Source organism: Carassius carassius, chromosome 29 (assembly GCF_963082965.1).
Source record: "Carassius carassius chromosome 29, fCarCar2.1, whole genome shotgun sequence".
NCBI lineage: Eukaryota > Metazoa > Chordata > Actinopteri > Cypriniformes > Cyprinidae > Carassius > Carassius carassius.
In genome coordinates, this window is record NC_081783.1 from 12,296,729 (window position 1) to 12,320,329 (window position 23,601).

At 37.1% G+C, this 23,601-nt stretch overlaps 1 protein-coding gene across 1 annotated transcript in view; it reads right to left on the reverse strand.

The window, feature by feature from the left end:
- Positions 1–16,848, reverse strand: part of LOC132109644 (fibroblast growth factor receptor-like 1) — a 38,409-nt gene extending 21,561 nt beyond the window's left edge. Inside the window, exons 1-2 of the mRNA XM_059515900.1 lie at positions 16,607–16,848; positions 16,321–16,410 (exon numbers count right to left, since the gene is read on the reverse strand). Of these exons, the coding sequence (XP_059371883.1) occupies positions 16,321–16,393 (73 nt within the window). The 5' untranslated portion in view covers positions 16,394–16,410; positions 16,607–16,848. The remainder of the gene's footprint in view (positions 1–16,320; positions 16,411–16,606) is intronic.
- Between the last annotated feature and the right edge of the window lie 6,753 nt (positions 16,849–23,601).

Sequence of the window (23,601 nt, forward strand, 5' to 3'; positions counted from 1 at the left end):
TAAACTAGTTGATGTCAGTTATTGATTTTGTTGGATCAACTGGTGAGCCATCTTGCCCAGCCATACCTACTACTGTCATATTGCCTTTCTAGATAAACTACCTGTTTGGGAGCAGTAAAATTTATTCATTTATTTATTTTAAATAATGAATAAATCTTTTAGCAGCAAGGATGAACTTGTGGATGAACTTGTTCATTTATAATGTTCTGAGACAAAATATTTATATTTCAAATTAAATGCTGTTCTTTTGATCCTTCAAAAATCCTGAAAAGTGCATTTTGGTTTAAGCAAAAAAAAAAATAATAATAAAATAAAAATAAAATAAAAAAATAAAATAAAATAAATAATCACAAAAAATATTTTTAAGTATCAAATCTCAAGCATATAAAAATGATTTCCGAATTATCATGTGACACTGAAGACTGAATTAACTGCCGCAGAAAATTCACCTTTGCATTACAGGAATAAAATACATTAAAGTAGAAAACAGCTACTGTACATTTTAATAATATTTCACAATATTACTATATTTACTGTATTTTCAATAAAATAAAGCCTTGGTAGTGTACTTCGTTCTGGCATCAGTTTAAAATCCAATAATAATAATAATAATAATAAAAAAATCTGAGTATGTGAATTTAAAAAAAAAAAAAAAAAAAAAAAAAAGGATGCTTGACAGAGTTAAGTGCTATTATAAATATACTTCATGAAAACTATTTTAGCAACACTTTTCAGTCTAATCTAATTAAACCCAACTTTTCCATCCAATATCTGTGCATTCTAAAATAATAATTATCATGCAAACAGATTTAGATTAAGCACCACTAATGTGCACGTCACACTATTGGTAACTTTTATGAATACTGAATCTCTAGACAAAGAAGATGAGAGCAAGACAAAGAGCAACAGAGAGAAAGGCAATCATCATCTTGCTTCCATGTGCAGGCATCACATACAATGTGTTTTTAACAGACCTCCCAGAAAAAACACCCCCTTACCACATTCAAGACAACACTGAAGACAAGATCAATGGACTGATGCTACATAAAAATGTATACACAGTTATTGCCCGACTGTACAATAAATGATTACACTGATATGAATCACTAATTTCTGTCTAGGTCTATAGACTGGACTAGACACATGACCAGTTACAGCTCTCCACTGTCTCCACGTCAAAAGAAGACCAAACTAAGGATTACTAGCTACCAAGCATGCACTCCTTCACTGGCCCATTTTGTCTCAGACATATTGATATGTTTTTTTTGTTTTCTCAAAGGATTTATGAACAGGCCTTACAGACCACAGTGTAAGTACTTTGAAGCCTGGGCAGCCTCCACAGCTTTAGATGAACATCACTGGTGTCACACGGAGAGCTTCAAACAGAGCTTGACAGCATGTTGCATGGATAAATGATTAGAATAGAGGAAGTGACATGAATATCAAAGGCCAAGACAGAGCGAGAAAGACAGAAAGAGAAGGCAGTGTGTAAGAGAGGAAGGTGCAGGAGTAACACTGAAGACTTGGATGAACAGTCCAGGCATGGCAGCCAGCTAACTAACTGCTGCTGTCAAAGGACACGTGTACACAACATCCAAACAGTCCGACCCTTTATGAGAGCAAGAGACCGCGCTGCACATTTCTGTCAGCGGTTCCGGGGATTATTTCAGCGGTAAATCACCCGACACTGTTACAAATCTGCTCAACATAGCCTATGACCGCATATTAAAAATGTTCAGCAGGAACTGAATAAAACATGTAATAGCATTTTAGTTCCTGTAGCTTAACTTATACATATTCTGATAGACTATTGCAAAAATGTTCAATTTGTTGGCATTAGTTAATGCATTAGGCATGATGAACTAACAATATAGAAATAACACTTTAACTGCATTTATTAATCAAGGTTAATGTTACATGATATCTTATTTGCTCAATTCAATATAACAGTTTTCTATTATAATATTTCAAATGCAAATGTATTCCTGTGATGGCAAAGCCGGAGTTTCAGCAGCTGCTTTTAAGTTTTCAATTTCACAATCATTCTAATATTCTGATATGGTGTTCAAGAAACATTTCTTATTGTTACCAATGTTGAAAACATTCGTTCTGCTTGATATTTTTTTTTTGTGAAAACCATGACCTTCTTGTTTTTGTTTTTGATGAACAGAATATATTTAAAACGGAACATTTTGTAACAATGTAAAAGTCTTTACCTTCACTTCTGATCAGTTTAATGTGCCCTTGCTGAATAAAATGTCATTAACTTCTTTAAAAGAAATTAAACTGTAGTGTACACATACAGCACTAATACATTTTAGAAATTTCAAGTTCAAGTATAAATTACTTAATATTTTAGTTACAGTTTTTTTTAATCTTTTTATTTGTACCTTTTAAATTATACTGTTTTTCTAATTTTATTAATATGATAATATTGATCAAATGTAAAAAGTACCTGTATGACTTTTTTTTTCCTCTCCAGAACACAAAGGAAAATATTTTAAACAACGTTGGTGGTCCAAGCTAAATTGGACCCCATTGACTTTCATCGTATGGACAAAATCTCAAAAATATATTAAATAGTATAAAAAGATATTAAATAGTAAAGGTTTGCAACAACGTTAGACCGAATTTGTGATGAAAACATTTTCACTATATTTTTTATATTGCACTATATTTTCGAACCAATATCGGAATCGGCCGATAATGGCTTTAAATGTAAATATCAGCTTCGGCCCCGATATGAAAAAATTATGCTGATATGTGTTGCCGATAAGAGGAATACATTAACTCACATGTGCTCAGGGTGTGCTAGCGATTAGATTGTCAACAGTGCGATTAGATCACGTTATTATTGTGGCTCATTCTTGAAGCAAAGTTTTGCCTAAATTGGATTCACTTTTTTGGATCTCTTGCATTTAAACAGAGAATGCACGTGCAGAATGACACGTTCGGTGCATGATTTGGGCCGTTTCTCAAACGGAAGGCTGCATCCCCTGGAGGTCGCATTTGTAGGCTGCATATGTCATAAAGAACATATATTATATATTATACATATGTTATATATTTTACCATAATTCTCAGTTAAGAGTAAATTGTTGCTTATTACTTGCAAATGTAATGCTCATTTAACTGAAATAAACCAGGCTTGATGAGGTATGCAGCCTGCAAATGTAACCAATGTAGGATGCAGCCTTCCATTTGAGAAACAGCAATAGATTGAACTGTAATAGCACGTGCAGCGGCAGCTTCCCCCAGGTCCGAATGGCCGCTTAGTAAGGAGTTTTAATTCCGAAGGGGGCTGTGTTGGCCCACCTTTAATAAAATAAAAGCAAAATACACAATTAATATAAATTCTGTTTCTGATTAAACAAGGCAGCAATCGATACCATAAAATCATGAGTATGTTTTGATTTAAAGGTCAAAGGCTATAGCTTACATGAAAAAATAAAATAAATAAAAATAAATCACAAACATGACACTTAAATGAAATAATTTTATATATACCGGTTTATTCATTAATGTTTAATATTTTATTTTTTAAAACAAATTTTTGCAACTCTTTCGCTTTAAGCCATTTACAAATGTTAAAACAGAATAAAATGTTAAGGTTACCACTGCATCTTTCTGAAGAAAAACATTAATAAATGCAGTGATTAACATTAAGGGCCCTATCTTGCACCCAGCGCAATTGACTTTGTACACCGACGCATGTGTCATTCCTATTTTGCACCCGGGCAAAGCGCGCTTTTCCCTCCACAGAAGCACGTCGCTAAACTAGGGAATGAACTTGCGCTCCCTGGGCGGTTCAGCGCAAAAAAGGAGGCGTGTTCCGGCGCAAACGTTCCTTCATGCTATTTTGCAGGTTTAGAAAACAATTGCGCCACTAACCAGGAAAAAATAGTTTAAAGTCAGTGGCGCGTTGCGCATGTTATTCATATGCTATTTTAAGGGCGCATGCTTGGCCATAGCCTAATCAATGTAGCGTGTGCACAACGCGCACGATTCTCTCATCTACACAGAAGCAGCAGTTATCATTTTTGCAAATCATACATTATTACGATAGATAGATAGATAGATAGATAGATAGATAGATAGATAGATAGATAGATAGATAGATTTAAAAAAAAAAATAATTAAAATTTTTTTTTTTAACCGATGTTATTTTGGGTGGGTTTCTCCATCCCCAACGTCCCTGACGAGAGCGTTGCTCTCCTTGGCTGTGAACCGCTCCTGGCGCGCGTCTGGCAAATCCGCCGTTATAATAGGAATCCGCTTTAGAACAAGCGCGCCTGCTCTTAAAGGGAATGTGAGATGATGTTCTGATTGGTTTATTTCACGTAACGCCCAAACCACACCTATGAATAATGAAGCTACTTCAGACCAACCCATTTTAGATTTGCGCCTGGCGCAAGAGCCGTTTATCCCGCCGGGAAAATAGCAACAGCGCCGAGACCCGCCCACAAAGTTACTTGCGCTTTGCGCTTTGACACTTGCGTTTCAGATCGTTAAAATAGGGCCCAAAGTTTGTTTATAGTTAATTTCAGATCTTCAGTGTACTGTCATTATAAAATAACTTTATTATTGTTTATTTAATTATTCTTTAATTATATAATTATTCTAACAAATAGGTTACTGTTAAAAACAAACCAAAATTAAACATTTTAACCTATATATCGGTTTCAGTAGAAAGTAATTGGCATATCGGATATCGGCAAAAATACAATATCGTGAATCCCTACTTCTGCCATAACACTCTTTTCCTCTATGAAAAATACAAACAGCACTGGCAGCCAAGCTTCTGCCAGGTCATCTAGAGTTTGATCTACCACTCTCATGTGATCTACCCAGCAGCTTTATCTTCTCTTATGGTGAATCTCCTGCAAAAGGAGAGGAGAGCTGCAATAGTACTCAGCATGTGATCAGTGATAGAGACAGATAGACCAAGCATTGCAGCACTGGTCTTGGCAATGGAATGTAACTATTTTATCAGGAAGAGAGATAATGGGCAGAGATTGAGGCCTGATGCTGTTTGCACAGAGCCTCCTACACTGATACAAACACAGGATTGCTAGGTAAACAGGTTCACTTACACCTCTTCCTTTTAGTTCTGGTTATTTGAACACAGAGCTGTGGTTCCGTCATCGCCACTGCTCACAGCTGTCTCTCTACGGAGTGTAATCAGATCTTGAGCCAGACTTTGTACCTCGACCAACTGCTGCCTCTGGAGCCAAGCTAACTCAATAAGGCACTGCAGAAGTCTGACATCATGTGTGCGATTCCACACAGACTTCCTTGTGGGTTATGGGTTGCTCTTTGTGCCCTGAAGAGGACACAGAGCAGCTGCCCGTCATCCACTGATCCATTTATTAAATTAAACACAGCGCAGCCCAGGCTGCATGGTCTCACATTGTCTTAATTCTGATGACCTTCTGTACATCTTACCAAATTAAGCACCAACAGGTTGTTAGTTTTGCATTTGCAAATTATGTTGTTATTGTAATGCTACGTTCAAACTTGAAATATGCATCACCTTTCAAATCCTTGGAGGTTGATAAGATTTCTGAAATGTTTTTAAAAGGCTCTTATGCTCACCAACTCTACATTTATATTATTACAAATACAGTAAAAACTGTTAAATATATGAAGAGTTTGGCTCCAAAACGTGATAAACGGCATTAAAAAAATCAAAAATAAAAACCTGAGTTTCTGCCTAAATCAGTATTGTAACTGGTTGGTACTGAAGAGTACATTTTAAATTTTACGCAAAATGCAATTTTCTCAGGGTTATTAAGTCATGTTTTCTCCCTTTTTTTTCCAAACCGCGACCAATGCCAGTCTCCCTTTTTTGGAGAACGCGAAATATCCGCTCAACCAATTACAGTACACCATTGCATGCACTGTAAACGGTAACAACCAATCACAGTGCACCATTCCATGCACTCTAATGCAGGGCTGTAGTACTCGAGTCCGGTCTTGGACTCGAGTCCGGTCTCGAGACCGGTTTTTTATGGTCTTGGACTCGCTGTCATTCGGACTCGGACTTGTCTCGGTCTCGGCCACTGGTCTTGCCAAATATGGTTTTGGTCTCGACCGAGTCCAGGTGTCTTTATTATGTTCACAGTAAGCACACATATTAAACTTTTTTCATTTTCATTTTTCCATTTCACCCGTCCGAATTTAATTAAAATATTATTTTTCGTCACATCATCCGCCCGAACGACCAATCACTACCAATGACCAATCACAAAAAAAACAAAACAAAACAAAAAAAAAAACTAATAACCAATCACACACTAGATTATCTTCGCACGGTACGCTCTGCATCTGCGTGCTGCACCCTGCTAACGTTCATTTTCATTGATTCACACACAAACGAGAATGTCCGCCAATTCTGCCATCATTAAATTTGCTTATAGAAATCACCAGGAATTTCTCAGCGCTGCACTTAAAAAGAAACACAGAGCAGACTGCAAATTCTGCAAAGCAACAAATTCGGAAACCTGTGGGACAACGTCAAACTTCGTCAGACACCTGCAGAGGAATCATACATCGCGGTAAATTAACTGCAGAGCTGGAGCTGCTAATCCTTGACTATGTGTTAACGTTAACATTGGCTAACATAGCATAACATGTTAACGTCTTCTGCTATAGCAGAAGATAAAGGTAATGTTCTTGGACATAAATTTATAATATGCTCTCCTCCCTTATATTTCTCAAGTGTAACAAAACACTTTTGTAAAACTGAATAGTTTTACTTACCTCACCTGCAGACAGAATGCTACACTCTAAAAGTTGATAATTTACTCAGATTTTTCTTGTTTTTCTTGTTATAGTTCATGTTAAAAAAGCTTTTGAAGAATACACCGTTGTACAAATGCTTGTACTGTTAAGTTTACTGTGAAAAAATTATTCTTATGAATTTCTGAAACACCTGATGAATTTATTTTAAAATTTTGCAGTTTGTCCTCAAATAAAAATAACATATGTTAAATTACACTGTGTTCATTGTTGTTCTACAACCAAACTTGAATGTTTTCTGAAAATACAATGTCTTTCCTATTAACCCACGTCCAAATAACAATATAATACAATACAATATTTTTTTCAGGGAACCATATATATATATATATATATATATATATATATATATATACCAACCACAATATAGCTTCACTGCAGATGTACAGTAGTGTAGAAAAGAAGTGACCAGTATTACAGAGTGTACCCCCTCTGTAATACTGGTCACTTCTTTTCTACACTACTGTACATCTGCAGTGAAGCGATATTGTAATTTAGTTGCTTAAATGCTCAGTACTAGTACCTAGCATTGGTAACAGAAGTGGGTTGGTGTTTGTATATCAGTTCTAACACTGCTATTATGAGGTATTACTATATATCATCATTCTGTTTTCTTTAGATTAATAGATTATATGATATCAAGGGGAATGTCTATACTTAAAAATCCTGGGTGTTGTGACACTGTTTTTGCTTTTAGATCAACAAATAATAACCCGAAGTCTTGATAATGTCATGCATAAGATTTTTTTTTCCTGTCCTGGACTCGGTCTTGACTCGGACTCGAACTTTTTTGGACTCGGTCTTGTCTTGGACTCGAACCTCTTTGGACTCGGACTTGACTTGGACTCGACTAGTCCTGGTCTTGGACTTGTCTTGGACTCGACAAAGGTGGTCTTGACTACAGCCCTGCTCTAATGGCAGTGCTTTGAATACACCCGACATCCTAGTTTTCCTTATTTACTTTGTACTTTGTGATCCACAAACAAGGGCTGCACGATAAATTGCATTTGATTGCGCATCTCGTCAGTAAAGCCTATTCTGTGATTAATAGTACCAGTAAATCTCCATAATGTGCTTTCAGATATAAATTATTCAGATGCATTTCACGAGTCGACGCTTACATATAATTAGCTGAGGTATGGTACGCGTATTTGGCGTGCTGTCCGAGGAAATATGATGTTGATGTTGTTCATGTTCTTGTTCTTGTTCATGATGAAATTTTATTTTATTGCTGTAATTTATAGCATTAACAAGATGACCCGTTGAATTAATTTTGGAAATGATGACTGATGGATGTATTTTTAGCTCAGTGCCTGTATATAAGATTAGTATTGACCAAGTTCAGAGGCTGTCATATGTGGATTAATTTACTATGTAGTGCATTTTCATCACTGTCAATCTGAAAAAAAACTTTCATATTGATTCAATGGATTTATTGCATTTTGAGAAAAAAAAGTATCATGGATTTATTGCATTTTGGGGAAAAAATTATAAAATTTTATAATAAATCTTTGAAAATAAAAATTTGGATTTAAATTATTTATGTTATTATAACCTAAAGATGCTATGTGAAAGTTTGAAAATAGTGGTTTTCATCTTTCCACATTCTTGCTAAACAATTTTTTTACTCAAATTAATCAAAATGGATTTATTGCATTTTGGAACCAAACTCTTCATATATATATATATATATATATATATATATATATATATATTGTATTTTAATATATTTTAAAGTGTAATTTATACCTGTGATGCAAAGATGAATTTTCAGCATCACAACTCCAGTCATCAGTGTCACATGATCCTTCAGAAATCACTCTAATATGCTGATTTGCATTTTTATCATTAATAATGTTAAAAACAGTTAATTAATTTATTTTACTGTATAATATAATATAATATAATATAATATAATATAATATAATATAATATAATATAATATAATATAATATAATATAATATAATAATAGGACCGGTTTAGTTTAGTTAAATTTACAATAGCTTTACTCGAGCTTACGATAATAACCCTGTTAAGTCCATTTGCTAGAAAGGGGCTGATGCCAAGGATCTCAGATGAACCCCTGACATTTAAACTGCCAGCTGGGGAATCTGGTTCAAGACTGCCCAGTCTCATCAAGCTCGCCAAACCCTCACCCTGACAGAGATATTTTGAGAGCTGGAGATGAGAAGTAGCATCCATGACTGTAAATGCACCTAAAGTGTTCCTGTCTGTCATCAAGCTGCCATGCTGCTCCAGTCTGCAGTTTAGCCAAATGATCTACAAGGAGGAGATGTTAGATTATAGCCAATGGTTTCAAGCCATAGACTGCTACCGTATATACAGAAAAAAAATGCCTTATTCAAGCATGACTGGTGTTTCATTGTGGGCTGCAATTATATAGTACGATTCATTATGGATACAGAGCTAATCTGAGATTTATCTTGGTTATTTATCTTTGCTCTAAAATTCTTCACGTTTATTTGTATAGCGCTTTTTACAATACAAATCATTGCAAAGCATCTTTACAGAAAATTAAGTTTCTACAATATTTTAAAATTATGACAGTTTTCTGCTTTATTATTCAGTACTTAAGACCCCCCCAAAGTGAGGATGTGATCCAACAACCTCAGAAACCCAATGCAGGACAGCATCTCCAATTTCTTCTGTGTAAGACAGCATTCCCTATTTGTTTCCTCCTCATATGGACCACCAGAAATTTGGACCACAGGGAAGGGCATTGCAGCGTGCCAAACCCGCCCTCGTAAATAGACCCACAGCTCTGCAGGGTTTCGGGGGTAATGTTGAGTAACCTGGTCTCCAGCACTGTAATGAGCACCTGCTTATTAAGCACGGCCTTTGTGTCAAAAATCCCGGCCGACAGCCATCACACGCAAAGCCTCTAATCCTGATTTGGCTCTCTTTTTGCTGCTTCTTTTTTTTCTCTATTGCTTTCTCTCCTTTCTTTCTTTTTTCATGAGTGTTTATATATTAAATTATGCCTTGCAGCGTGAGCTACTGCTGTTGCAATGACACTGACAGAATCGCGTGCCAGAGCAGACACAGCTGTTCACAAAAAGACAAGACTGCACACAACGCATTTGCCGAGCTCGCGTTATTAATCACATCTCACCCTACGTTACACTAAGAACACAGAAAGTTCACCCTATTCCTTTTATCTTTGCTTTTATTTCCCAGATGCTGAAACAAACGCGAGGCCACTGATCTTTGTTTATATTCCTGCTCTCTGTGCTTTTCCTGACCTCATCCTGACCTTTGACCTATAGCAATGACCCTAGGAAAAGTGCACCCAAGTTAGCAATAAGTGTGAGAGAACATTAAAAACATCTATTGGAAAAGAGGCCCTTCTGTCCTGGAATGCTAGAGCTCACAACATGAGATCTTGGATTCGCTTTTCGACAGTGAAGTGCATCTCTCGCAGCTGAAGTTGATCCTTGTTGTGTTGGACACCTGTAATCCTGTAAAACACAAGCTAATCCTTCTTTTAAACAAGGGATAAAGAAATTCCCAAGAAGCCTCCTGTATCGAAACAGTGAACCGCCGATACACAGCAAATTGCACATGACGAAGGCATCGGCCTGGTCTTGCACGAGGACAATGCTCCGACAAGCTCAGTCCGCGGGAATGGGGAGAACAAAGGTGGGATGGCAGCTCTCAATCTCTCATTTAAATCGAGATGCCCTCTCCCACCTGTGCAAACACTCCAGCTCGGTATGTCACAGGTACATAGAAAAGAAGGGGAAGAAACAGAACTCCCAGAACTATTCAATCGCTGAAACTTTTTAACTCAGATTATAAAAAGAAATGTTCAAAGGCTTGGCGCGCCTCCTTTGTGTTTTAATGCCTCCTCCATAAATACCGACACTCAAAGAGCCGCGTCGACGCAATACAGCACCGACAAATGCAGCTCATTAGCCGCTTTGTTTACGTAAACTGACTTTTCACCCACAAAACCGACGGCTTTTGTGATGTGAGCGCACGTTTAACATAGATCACAAACTACAAAGAAAAGCCCTCGGACTTCAGAGGAGAATAATGGGCTAATGGTTCTGGTTTTCATCTCAGATTAAAAAATAGGGGATAAAATACAGCATCAGCTTTTGCCAGACTGGGTTCATGATGTCCTGACATTAATGTTCTAGTGTGTGTGTGTGTGTGTGTGTGTGTGTTTGGACTCAGTGCAGGACCTGATGTTATGAACATCATGTTCAAATTTAACAACTGCACTATTTCCCGATTGAAATGTGCTGGTTAACTTGTTCAGCATTTACAATGCCAAGGAACACACGCACATGTGCATGTGTGTGCACATACACACACGCAGACAGAGGTATTTGCCAAATAATCCTTTAAAAAAAAAAACTCAGCTGCCACATAGGTACACTAAACAATGCTCACTTCCTGTGGCAAGACAAACTTCAGCAGAAAAATGTGTTAATAGTGAAATCACCTCAGTCAACATCATAATTATCTCTAAAACTTGGCCAAATTGGAAACACATGTACACATGCATGCAAACACATAATGTTCCCCTCAAAAGAACTAAATAGTGACATTTCCATATACATACGTGTTTTATTTGTTTTAATTTTTTTTCACAAGTGTGCTGCATTTAACTGATACAGTTTGCAGCTCTTTCAGACAGACAGACAGACAGACAGACAGACAGACAATAACTCTGTCTCCAGTACACACAGACAGACAGGCAGATAAGAGCAGCTCTGGTTACAGCTGTTTGTATCCTTAGGCATTTTCAACTCTGTGCCAAGTACATAATTTCTCTAACACAGGAATATGTACAACTCAATCCTAAGTGTAGCTCACTGAAACTGTATAAATGTGCTTATAGTAACATGCAAGTTAAGTTATTTGAATAAATATTCTATAGAGAACCTATAAGAAGGCATTATAAAAGAACTACACCAAAGATGTGCTACTTTACAGAGATGCATCAAACGTTAGTGCACGTTTATGTTTAAGACCCATAAAAATTTAATTAGAAACATGTTTGGTTTACAAGTTTTATGGTGCTTTTTGTCATTTCTTCAGAGCTCATCCTTCATATTCTGCAAAAATTTCTCCTTTTGAAATAATACAGGGATGCAGATTTGAAACAACAAATTCATATTCTGCATTAAACTAAAGCACAGGCCGACAAATCATACAAAGCATATTAAGCAGCCTATGCTTTTCCATTGCATTTGGCTTCTCTGTAACTTGGCCAAAGCAGCCAGAGACTGACGCCTGCATTACTGTTGTCCTGCAGAGGCAGATCACAGACACAGCATGGCTCCAACAGAGCTGATCCATTATCATTTGTTTGATAAGCAGGGCCCGCCTGCAGAGCTGCATTATCTGTCTAATAAACCCAGAGATCCTGACACCTGCTGAGAGACCAGCTGAAGGGAGAGCTGCATAACTGAAGCCTGTTTTCCCTGTTCTTATCAAAGCTATTTCTACTTTAAAAGGTAGATCATTGAGGTAAATGGGGCATGAGGGCCAACATCTCCTGTTTACAACCCCAGAGTCTGGAACTGATTTAAATATCTGAGAGGAGCGAAAAAAAGAAACCCTTTTCCTGATGTTCCTGTGACTGCAAATATACCACGTTTTACCGTATCTGACCTGTTTAAAGAACACAATCCAGGCCTTTGATACATGTGCCACTCTAAACAGCTGGTAACTGCCGCGACTGTTGGATACACATTTCTGTCTTTCATCGAACTCTACAACCGGTAGAGTGTGTAAATCAGAGCTATATTTATTAGCATGGACACGGTTTGTTTCGCTTCAACTTCAAGTATACGCTCTGCAGCAGCAATCATATGCCAGATCAGAACAAACGTCAAAAAAACCGACAAATGTCAAGCTGCGCTGCTCATAACAGCCAGGCACCGTGCCACAGGAACCCAAACATTTTCTTGGGAGAAAGCAGGCAGCTTCTTTCCACCAGCAGGAAAGTTAGTGAGAAACAGGAAATATTCTGACCACACGAGAGAACAGGGATGCAAGAGCATTTCTCAAACTGCTGTGTTCACACTTTGTCTGAGCTGACTGCTGTGTTTGTGTGTGTAAGGATTGCTGGAGGAGGGTCATGCCAATCTGAGCTGTCCATACTCATAGAAACCAGTGAGGTTTTCAGATTAAAGCAAGCAGCCTACACTAGTGTACACACGTATCCAAGCTGTGATCAGATTCTTGAAATATTCTATGTAAATATAAGTATTTTCACATTTTATTTGGATAACGACAGAAATACCAGAATAACAGAACTCTGGTCTAAGTTATAGATTACACTATATAAATATATGAATTACACAAAGGAATATATTCTAATAATGATTAAATCAAACTGCTATTCAGCAGGCTTTTAAAGCATAGATCAACTAAGATGCTGCTAAAAAAAGACAAACAAGTATGTGTACAAGTAAGGAACAACCAAACAGCCTCCCAAAAACACTCCTGTGTGCCTTACATCATAGATTCATGGTCTGCAGTTGCTACATCAAAATATGCTGACAATAACACCCACCAAATGCGGGTGGATTTTAGCAGTGGCATGTAGCACGGTCACTCCCATTAGCCACTTTGGCAGGTTGATTGCAAAAGTAACATTGATTTTATGCAAGTTAAAATGAGTAGTAAATATTAAAGGGGTCCTATTATATTTTTTCACTTTTTCAACTTTAGTTGGTCTGTAATGTTGCTGTTCGAGCATAAAAAAGATCTGCAAAGTTACAAAGCTCAAAGTTCAATTCAAAAGGATATATTTTATTTAACAGAAATTCCTTTTCAAAACCTACACAAACGACTCGTTTGAAATACAATGCATTCTCATTAGGTTCTCATTACAATGCATAAATAGTCGTGCGTCTCTGAGCAACTGCTCCATTATTGAATGATTCAGCATTTTTGAATATACAGCTTCAATGGTTCAAATCCCATTTATAAAGACAGGAGATGCATCCAAAATCCCTACTAGCCTTTATACTATGTAGAAAATCAGTATTTAATAAGTGTGTACAAATTTAAAGTAATACAAGAGTAAGCAAAAATACCCATAACCTACAACTTTCGACATGATTTTAAACTGTGCACACGATGGACAATATCCCTACAGGCAACGGGAGAGGATTCAGAAATGGCAGCAATGTGACGCAACTGATGAACATGGTGAATGTAGTACTTCCAGATTACAATCATACTACACGCATTCATACTATATAGAAAATATTCTTTTTGTGGTCAGGAAGTAAATACTTATTCAGAAAAGTATACCTATAAGACAGTATTTGATTTTGGATGCAGCCAGACACTTGCTTCATTCTTGAATGAACCAGCCAACTGAATGAATCATTTGAATTAATGACTCAATGACTCACTCATTAAGACAATCACATACTTCCACCAACTAGTGGTTTACTTATATATTTAAAATTAGCAAATCATTGCATTTCCCCCCTACCATTTCATATTTATAGATTCAAAAACTGATTTAAAAGACTAAAATGTAAGAATTTGATATGAAAGATGATATAAATTGATTTCAGACCTCATGCTCTTCCAGAATTCTAGGGATACAAGTGTTTGTCACACAGTAATGATCTTAACACACAGTGCCAAAATGTCATTAGAAACATATCCAGTAACTGTCTTGCCTTAAGCTCCATATTGTGTTTCTCCACAACATAATAGTCACTTTACCCAACAATGAACTCTCTTAAATGAACCAAGTGCAGTTGTGTCTGACAAAATCTATTAAAGCACAAAGAGTTTCCTGAAACTTTTCCTAATTGTTTATTGAATATTACAGCTTAAAGAATGCCACTGTTTTAGAAAATCCACTGACCTACATCTCATTCAGCTACCACTGTATAGCCAGTTTACTGAAATGCCATATATCTTATTCCTGTTTCCTTTATTCCCTACTTTTAACACTCAGATAGTGGGGAAACTGGGGCCCAGAATTTCAAGAATGGCTGATAGGGGAAAAGGAAGAGCAATCCAAGGACAACACAGATTGAGAACCCACCCCTCAAGAAGTGCTCATAGCACACAATGAGGGATAGAGTCAACAAATGGACCAATAAACAAAGAAGACAATGGATTGTTTACTTAGCAGAGGTCAGGCTCTGACTTGTGGGATAACCTGGCATTCTTATCAGCGCAATAATAGTAATCACCTTTAACAGAGTAAATACCACAGTTAACTCATCCAGCATTTATTATGCCAGACCAAATAATGTTGTTTCTGATAATAGTGACAAAAATGAGACCATAAATGGCTAAGCCACCATAAAAGATAAACAGGTCTGGAATCCCAGTATGAGTCAAAGCATAAATTGTAAAGGAATTTTAATCTGCAATAATACAAGATGAGCTTAGATATTACACAACCCACAGAAATGGCTTTTCTTTCAAACACACTCATTTATTTCCTTTGAGAGGCAGTAAAATGTCCTTTGGGCTCCCAGCAGGGTGATGGCACATGTGGAGAAGGTCCACACCTTTCTCACTCAACTCTCCGATACGCAATCTCCTGCACAGTTGGTGTCATTAGTTAGACTTTGATTTATGTAAATTTCATTTCAACTTGGCAGGGAACACTGAATTATGTACCTCTACATTTCTGTTACAGTTCAAGGAACAGGGACCTCTTGTTTGGTCTGAGACACCGCAGTGCAGATATAGATGTGAGACTTCAAAAGAATGACTGCGGTTAGTCTGCTGTGTCAGTAAACACGGCCGGCCCATTCCCTGACGTGCTTAAAGTAGTCAATAAACAAATTGGGCAGCAAAAGGTCACTTTTTAATGTCGTGACCTCGTAGCAAACTAAAATTGGTTCAGTAGCACTGTAATTTTTTTTTTTAATGCTACAATAGCATCTTTGATTCAATCAGTTATAACAATAACTAATATTGATACTTATTAACTAATAATTTCCACACAATTTTATTGTCAGTTTTAAGTGTTGTAAAAGAAAAAGTACATTGAATTTATCACTACAGATTATTGCTTAAATGTATTAAAATGTATTTGAATACTTTCAATTAAGGTTAAATTATATTGCAAGTTTTTACAGGACAAAATGCCCCCCCCCCTAAAAACAAACAAACAAACAAACAAACAAACAAACAAACAAACAAACAAACAAACAAACACTAAAAACCTGTGTATAACCCTTCAAACCCCTAAAATACTGAAACATTATGTGATTTATTGATGTATTTGTGATCATATTTGAACACTTTTGGACACTTCTTCTTTCTTAGTTCAGAGAAGTTTAGACAGAACAAAAGTTCAAGAGGCAAAAGTGAAACATACAAATAATGATCCTCTAAAAGGTACACTGAAATATGTTATTTGTGAGCCAAAAATATAAAATCAGCATTATACCGCTATCGTATTCTGTATCAAAGGAATGTGTCAAAGGAAACGTCCTCTAATTATGTCCTAATGAATGAATAAAAGATTGATAATAGACAACATGACTCACCTCTAGCTTCACATGATAACGCCACGATCAAAACCCCAGTGAAAAAAGTCCAGCTTCCTCTCTCTGGAAACATTTTATGATGTCCCGCCACTAAAAGAAACCATGAGAATCATAACGATGGAGTCTTATACTACACAGCCTATAAACTACGACGCGATACACTAAAACACATCAGCAGCTTTCTTCATGAGCTCGTTAGTCGCGTCGCGTTTAGGCGTTCGTTTGCAAAGTAAATGAGGTGTAAATAGAGCCTTATGAAAGTAGTGCTGGGGTATTGAGTACTTACATGTCCGCCGAAAGTAATTGAATCCTATGAGTTAATCAGTTTCTAATAGAAGGATGGAGACGAACACTCTTGAGCAGCCAGGTCTTCTTTAAAACGTCTTCCGATTTTTTAGTATTCTGTCCAGGAGAAGAAAAATTGAGGAGTACTTAGGTTCCACTCGCCTCTTCTCTTGACATGACCCGTCAGCATCCCTGACCGTGGAGAGAACTCGAGATCTACAGCTGTGAATCACAGCAGCGCTCCTCCACGCCAACAGCTGGAGACCGGCACAAATTAAACACGAGCGCCCCCTGTATGCGCACAGATGCCAACACTGCTCCACCTGTGCAGGGGTAAAGCCACGGCAATCCATACATAACCGTTAGAGAAAAAATAAAACTCAGAAAACAGTTTTGAAAGTTCTTTCTTTCTTTCTTTCTTTCTTTCTTTCTTTCTTTCTTTCTTTATTTCTTTCTTTCTTTCTACTAAATAATTTAAGTAGTACAAACAAAATAAAAACATTTTTCTCCAATGACACTGTTATACTATGACTACCTGCAATCAAGCAGCAAATTTCGATCCAGCTAAAGACTTTCATACTAAATACTTTTATTTATTTATTTTTAATAACTCTGCATTTGCTACATTTTAAACATCTCAGCAAATCAGTTAAAAAACAACTTGCAGTGTCTGATGGTTAGGCAGTCTTGTCTCGTTTTCCTAGTAAAACATTTCCCTTTAATGCAAATTCAACTCAACTGATTATTTATATTTATTTAAAGGTAAGCCATGTTGTGTGTTATTTTTTTTTTTTTACTTTCTTACCCTTCTTGGCCTACTTATTCAACCTGATTCAATGCTAATAAAAGCACATCCATCTCTGAAGCATGTTCTTAGGCAGAGCTTATATTTTATTACAGCTCTCAACCACTAGATGGTGCTCCAAGTATGTGTGATGTCTCTAACCGCCATCAAGACTCTATTCACATCCAAATACATTATATTTTATATTCCTTGAGCGCCCTGAAGAGCTTAGATACTAAAATAAAACAGTTAAAAGTATTTAATGTTTCAGGCCAAGACCAAAATTGTTTTCTTTATTCCATTGTGGGTTGTAGGCTACAGCAAAACAACTTACTTGAATCATTTGACATATTGACTTAAACAACAAACACCAAAAACATTAAAGGTATACAGTACTTCACCCAAAAATGAATATGCAGTTATTATTTACTCACCCTCATGCCTGTTCAAACCTGTATTTATTTTAATCTGAACACAATGATATTTTGAAGAATATTGCAACCAATTTTGGTGACCACTGGCTTCAAGTGTATTCCTTATTTTTGTTTATCTTCCTTTATGTTCCACAGAAGAAGAAACAAGTCCATATAGTTTGGGAACAGCATGAGGGGTGAATAAATTATGGCAGCGATTTCATTTTGGGTGGACTATCCTTTTGATCTGATTCAGGGTGTTTTGACTGCAGTTTGGATTTTCACAAATGCCCTTTTATGGTATGCCACAGCTGTGGCTGGCTTTTCAAGAATTGTTATGTTCAACTGGTTCGTTCCACTTCTATCTCCGTAGCTGTGCAATTTGATGTCACTGCAACCTCTTCATGAATCAAAAATGAGATTCTGTGGTGTGCAGAAGCTCCTGGGGGGCTTACGGTTTCCTCTCCTCCTTCCCATCCACATGATGCGGATTCCCAGAGCGATCTGGCGCTGGATGAGAAACCTCACATAGGTCTCCAACCACCCCCGTGGCCCCCTGGCAGTCCTGCTCAGATATCTGGGATGAAGATGTCCTCAGCATCCACCCACTCTTTAGTCTGATGGTGGGAGGTGATTTAACAGTGCTTTGTAGCCATAGGAGAGTCTGGCTCATTTCTTCTCTGGTCCCATGCAGTTTTCTTCTCTTGCTTTTTGGATCACCCAAAAGTTGCATTTGGAGTTTTATGACTCTCAGCAAGTGCTTGCATGGCTAAGCACTTTACACACAAACACACTCATACACACTCACACTCATACACAGACACTCTCTTCTATTTTCTGGTGTTGTTACAATGGTGTTTAATCTGCTTTTCAGTGGTGTTTCAGTAACACAAATCGCACGAGGCTAACTAGACACTGGCTGAAAGGAACTGTCTGCTCTCCTGACATGTTCGATTGAAACTCTGTGGCAATGCAGCACTGAACACACTGAAAGGAAAATGTCAAAACTATCAGAGAACACAATAATTTGAGCTGTTTGAAAGCATTTATAACTTTAGGTTTGATTGCAGACGGATCCAATTTGTCACAGGCTTGGTAAATATGGACGGTGTTCCCACCAAGACCACCTGAGAGAAGCTTAGTTTGCAGCAGCTGAAAATCATCAGGCAAAGGCATCTTTCTAAGCGAGCTAGGTGAGCCAATGTTTTGTGATGTAGCGAATGAGTAGCCTTGGCAGTGAGTACAACAGGAGCTTCTGCACCATTTAAAAGTGCACAACTTACTAATGGCATGAGATGGTTTGAAATGTTCTCTCCCACAATGAAGCATTTATTTGTAAATATAAATAAATCAAAGGAGAGAAAAAAGCATGAAAAACATCTAAGCATCACGTATCTCCGCTTGAGCCACTAGGAAGAGAGAGAATGCAGGGTAAATCAGGTTAAGATATTTGAAGCGCAGATAATAGAGACTTGAAGATTGAAATCTTTGCAGTGTGTTTCTGGGCATGTATAAAAGCAAAGTCCAGACAAACAGAAAATACTTGAATCTAATACGCTGTTCATCATTTAAACCAAACTGAAACATAAAACGTTTATACTGCATTTGGACATTTTTGACACACACACACACACACACACACACACACACACACACACACACACACACACACACACACACACACACACACACACACACACACACACACACACACACACACACACAGCAGTCACCATTTGAAGTGCATCAACACCTTTCATCAAAGTTGTCCTAAAACCTAAAAGTTGGAAGAAAAAGACAGTGGAATATATGTCACTTCTGGTAGATGAAGCCACTCTCATAGTTTAGATAGTCTTAGCATCACATGCTGGGTTCACAGGTGACAGGTGTCTCTATCTGTCCCTCAGAAAGTAGAAGAAAGATAGAGGAGAAGGCAAATCTGAACTTTACAGAGCTTTACTCTCAACCCCAACAAACCCCCTCCTGTGTCCTCCATATACACCCTTCCTTTCCTTATAACAATGATCTACCTCATGTTGAGAGTCGCTGGCTGATAAGTCCTTCCATTTTGCTTTTCAACTTCTGAACCACAGTTTCTGAAGAAGGTTTCTCACTCACATTTAAACTGTCCTTAACTTCAACTTCCATGTGCCCTCTTGTTTGCTGTATTGTATCACTTCCCCTTGCATTCCTGCTCCATCGTTCATGCATATACAATCATGATTGTATATTCAAAAAAGACAAAACACTCAACAAATACACAAATGTGCATGAATCCATGCAGCAGGAGTTAGTGCTGTGATTATAAACTCAAGAGCTTTCATGCGCTTGACCTGATAGCTGGCATAACTCAAGTGGGCCATTTTACTTTCTTTCTCCAGTTGACACTTCCATTATGAAAACTCATTATGACTGGTTTGTATAATGGGACTAAGTGTAGCATTTAGCCGATTTTAACTGCTCGTTCTGATTGCTTTAATGTGACGAGGGCCATCTGAACATGCATAGTGGTGAGAGGTGAGATACAGATGTTAAAATTCGCTCTGCAGCATGACGATCCAGTCTTTTCTGTAATAATTCACTTGTCACTGCTCATCTTACACCTCAAGGATTTTGTCTATGTTCAGTATATGCAATCATTTGTTCCAAAAAAGTGGAAAAAATGCTCTTGTTTTTCCCTTCTCTGTGCATGAACATTTTTTCACCGTATCATTAATTTATTCAGTAATGGACAGTGTTCCACTACTGGGCTTCACATGGACATAGAGAGAAAAAACAATAAGACTGAGGTGAATTAAAGAAAACACACAATCAAAATAAATATCTTTTATGAACAGACAATGTAACAGGGCAAAATAAGCAAAGACATTGTGCAGCAGACGGTGACTTTATCTACAATTTAAAGTCTATCATCTCACCAGTAGATGGCACTGTTGGTCCACGTGGAGCATTGTGTTGAGGTTTCCAAAGGCTTGTGAACCATTGTGACACAATTGGTCATTTATACCAGTATGTTCTAAGGCAGAAACACAATACACAGAGACTCAACGAACCAAATGTCCTCTAGCTTAATAGCTTTGTAAATCATAAATACATAATGAACTGTTTTTACCTCAAGCCATTTATTATGAAGAGAAAATAGAGCTAAAGAATGACTTAAAACCCCCAAAATTGTTGGCCATGTACAATAAAATGTGGAGATCTCTTGGTCTAAACTCTCAAGTTCCTTCCACCTTAAAAAATGTCACGTGAGACTGAAAACATACCAAAAGATGCATCCACCAATCTGTCTGCCATCCTAGAATTAATAAAAAAATATGCTTGTGGACACATTTTTATAAAATTATATTTTGTTGCTTCTCGCAAGTTTCGTGACTTTCAAAGTGAACTTCCAATGAGTGTCGCTAAAAGCGCATTTTAGTTTCATTCGAAAAAGACAAATATGAATGTTGCAGTTTTATTAAATTGGTTGCTATACATATCACAACAATTTAGAAATGAAATGTCCTATAAATGGTATTAAAAGCTTCAAAATAACATACCACCTACTCTAAAACCTACCCTAAACCTATCCGATACTGTTAATAAACAGCGAACATGAGATAAAAACATAATTTCTGTAGTAACCACGCCCTTTCAGTATGCATGCACAAGTCTTTTAGCAACTTGTGTTTCACAGGACTCATAGCACTTTATTTTACAGTCCTGTTCCTCATGTACATACTATGTACTTATTATAGTAATTAGAATAACTATGTAATAACTAGGTACTAACCCTGAACCTACCCCTAAACCTAACCCTACCCCATGTAGTTACCCTGTATTACCAGAACTTTCTTAGATAAATATACTGTAAGAACAGTATAAGTACATTTAAGTACACGTACTGTAAAATAAAGTGCAACCGGACTCATAACCGAACGCTGCAGTGCTGTATCAGGTTAGCTACTGAGCAAGTTTAGATGTCAGAAAAGCCATATGTATGGAGCTGCTTATACAAACATCAACATATATTAAGTTCGAAATTATGCACTATGGTTACTATATTAATTATGAGCCCCTGTAATCATAATATGTCTGGATAAGAAACATGACATGTGATAAGGCATGTTTTTCCAATGAGCCGATGTGGCTCATTGCATAGCTTGAAGCAATATAACAAACATGATGCAAAACTCTGGCCAAATTCATGCACTCCTGATAGCTTCTGGTGGCCAAATGATTGTGCAGTGGTGCCTTTGGATCCAAGATCTAGCCATCACTTGGATGTCTAGTGGAGACCAGGTTTGCATACTTGAAAGCACATTGTGTTGCTTCCCCTTTGAACATTTCTGATGCACCAAGTACAAAAAAAAAACAAAAAAACATCAGTTATCTGTTGATTTCACTTCAAGGTATAAAGCTGCTGGAATTCACTGCCATTAAATGCAAGGCTCTTACATACACGTAACAAAAGTGTAATTTAACTTGTTCAATACTGCATCTGTTTATCCCATTATTTTTGGTTTAAATGGAGTTAAAACTTTCTCTGAACAACATTTACAACATAGATTCAAAGAAAGATAAAAATATTTTCAAGATCATAGCTAGTAAAAAATTGCTTTCAGAAAGACTATGCAGACAAAAGCAGCAGCAGCAAGATACAAAGTTTAGCTTTAACAGTGTTGTGTGAGCGTTGACACATCACTCACAGGTTAACATTGTGGCATCAGTCTTTTCTCAGAATGCATTGGGAGTTTTGGCAGGTAACACATTGAGCACATTCAAAGTGGAAAGTATAGCATTTTCTTATAAAAAATACTTTTATTATAGCTTTGAAAAATCATATTTACATTGTCTGAGAGCACTATGCCACTCAAAATGTTGTATTTTCTATTAGGAATGGCTGAAAAAAAAATCTAAATGAATAAGCTAGCTTCGATATGGGTTTGTACAGCCAAGTAAAATTAAGACTAACTTGGTGTTGGTTGTGTCAAGCAACATAATTCTGTACATCTAATTGACAGCATGTGTAGAGTAAGTTACTTAAGCAGTCTGTAGATGTTGTATGTTAAAGTCTAACAAAATGTGAAATAAACAGGCAGGCAACTGCTGGGGCAAATAAACTAAACTAAACATGTAAAAGAAACTTAATTGGGTTATCATCAGTCTGCCTGACAGTCTCAGGCCCACAACAGGAAATTATTTGGGATCAGAGCCATATAATCATTCCTAGGAACAAACATACACCTACACACAAAGATACAAACACACACACACAATTATAGTGCACTAAATATGAAAATAGAAAGCTTTGTTTACCATGTCTGAATGCATCCGCATACAATTGCATGTGGTGAACAAAACAGCCATGGGGAAGGGAATCAATACAATGTTTGGGGTGCAAAAAGGCTTCTGTTACAAGGCAATGAAGTGGTTAAAGATCTGAGCTTGTAACCTAAAGGTCACATGAAGAGTTGCTGAGCTCCCCTTTCATAGCTGAACCCACTTAACCCCAGGCTGCTCCGGAGGGACTCTCCTTGCATTAAAAATGCTTTGGATAAAAAGCATCTGCTAAATGTCAAATAGCCATACTGAGCACAAATCCCCAGTGCATAAAATCATAAGCTGGATGCCAGTTTGTGTACATCTATCAGATAAAACAGTCCTATCTCATCTGCAAACACACCACACCAGGTGCCTCTAACCATGACAATGATTACTATATGGCATGGCTCCTCAGACTGTTCTGCTTTTATAATACCACTGTTAGCAATTGATGTAATTTTACAATACATTTTACAGCAATACACTGTATTC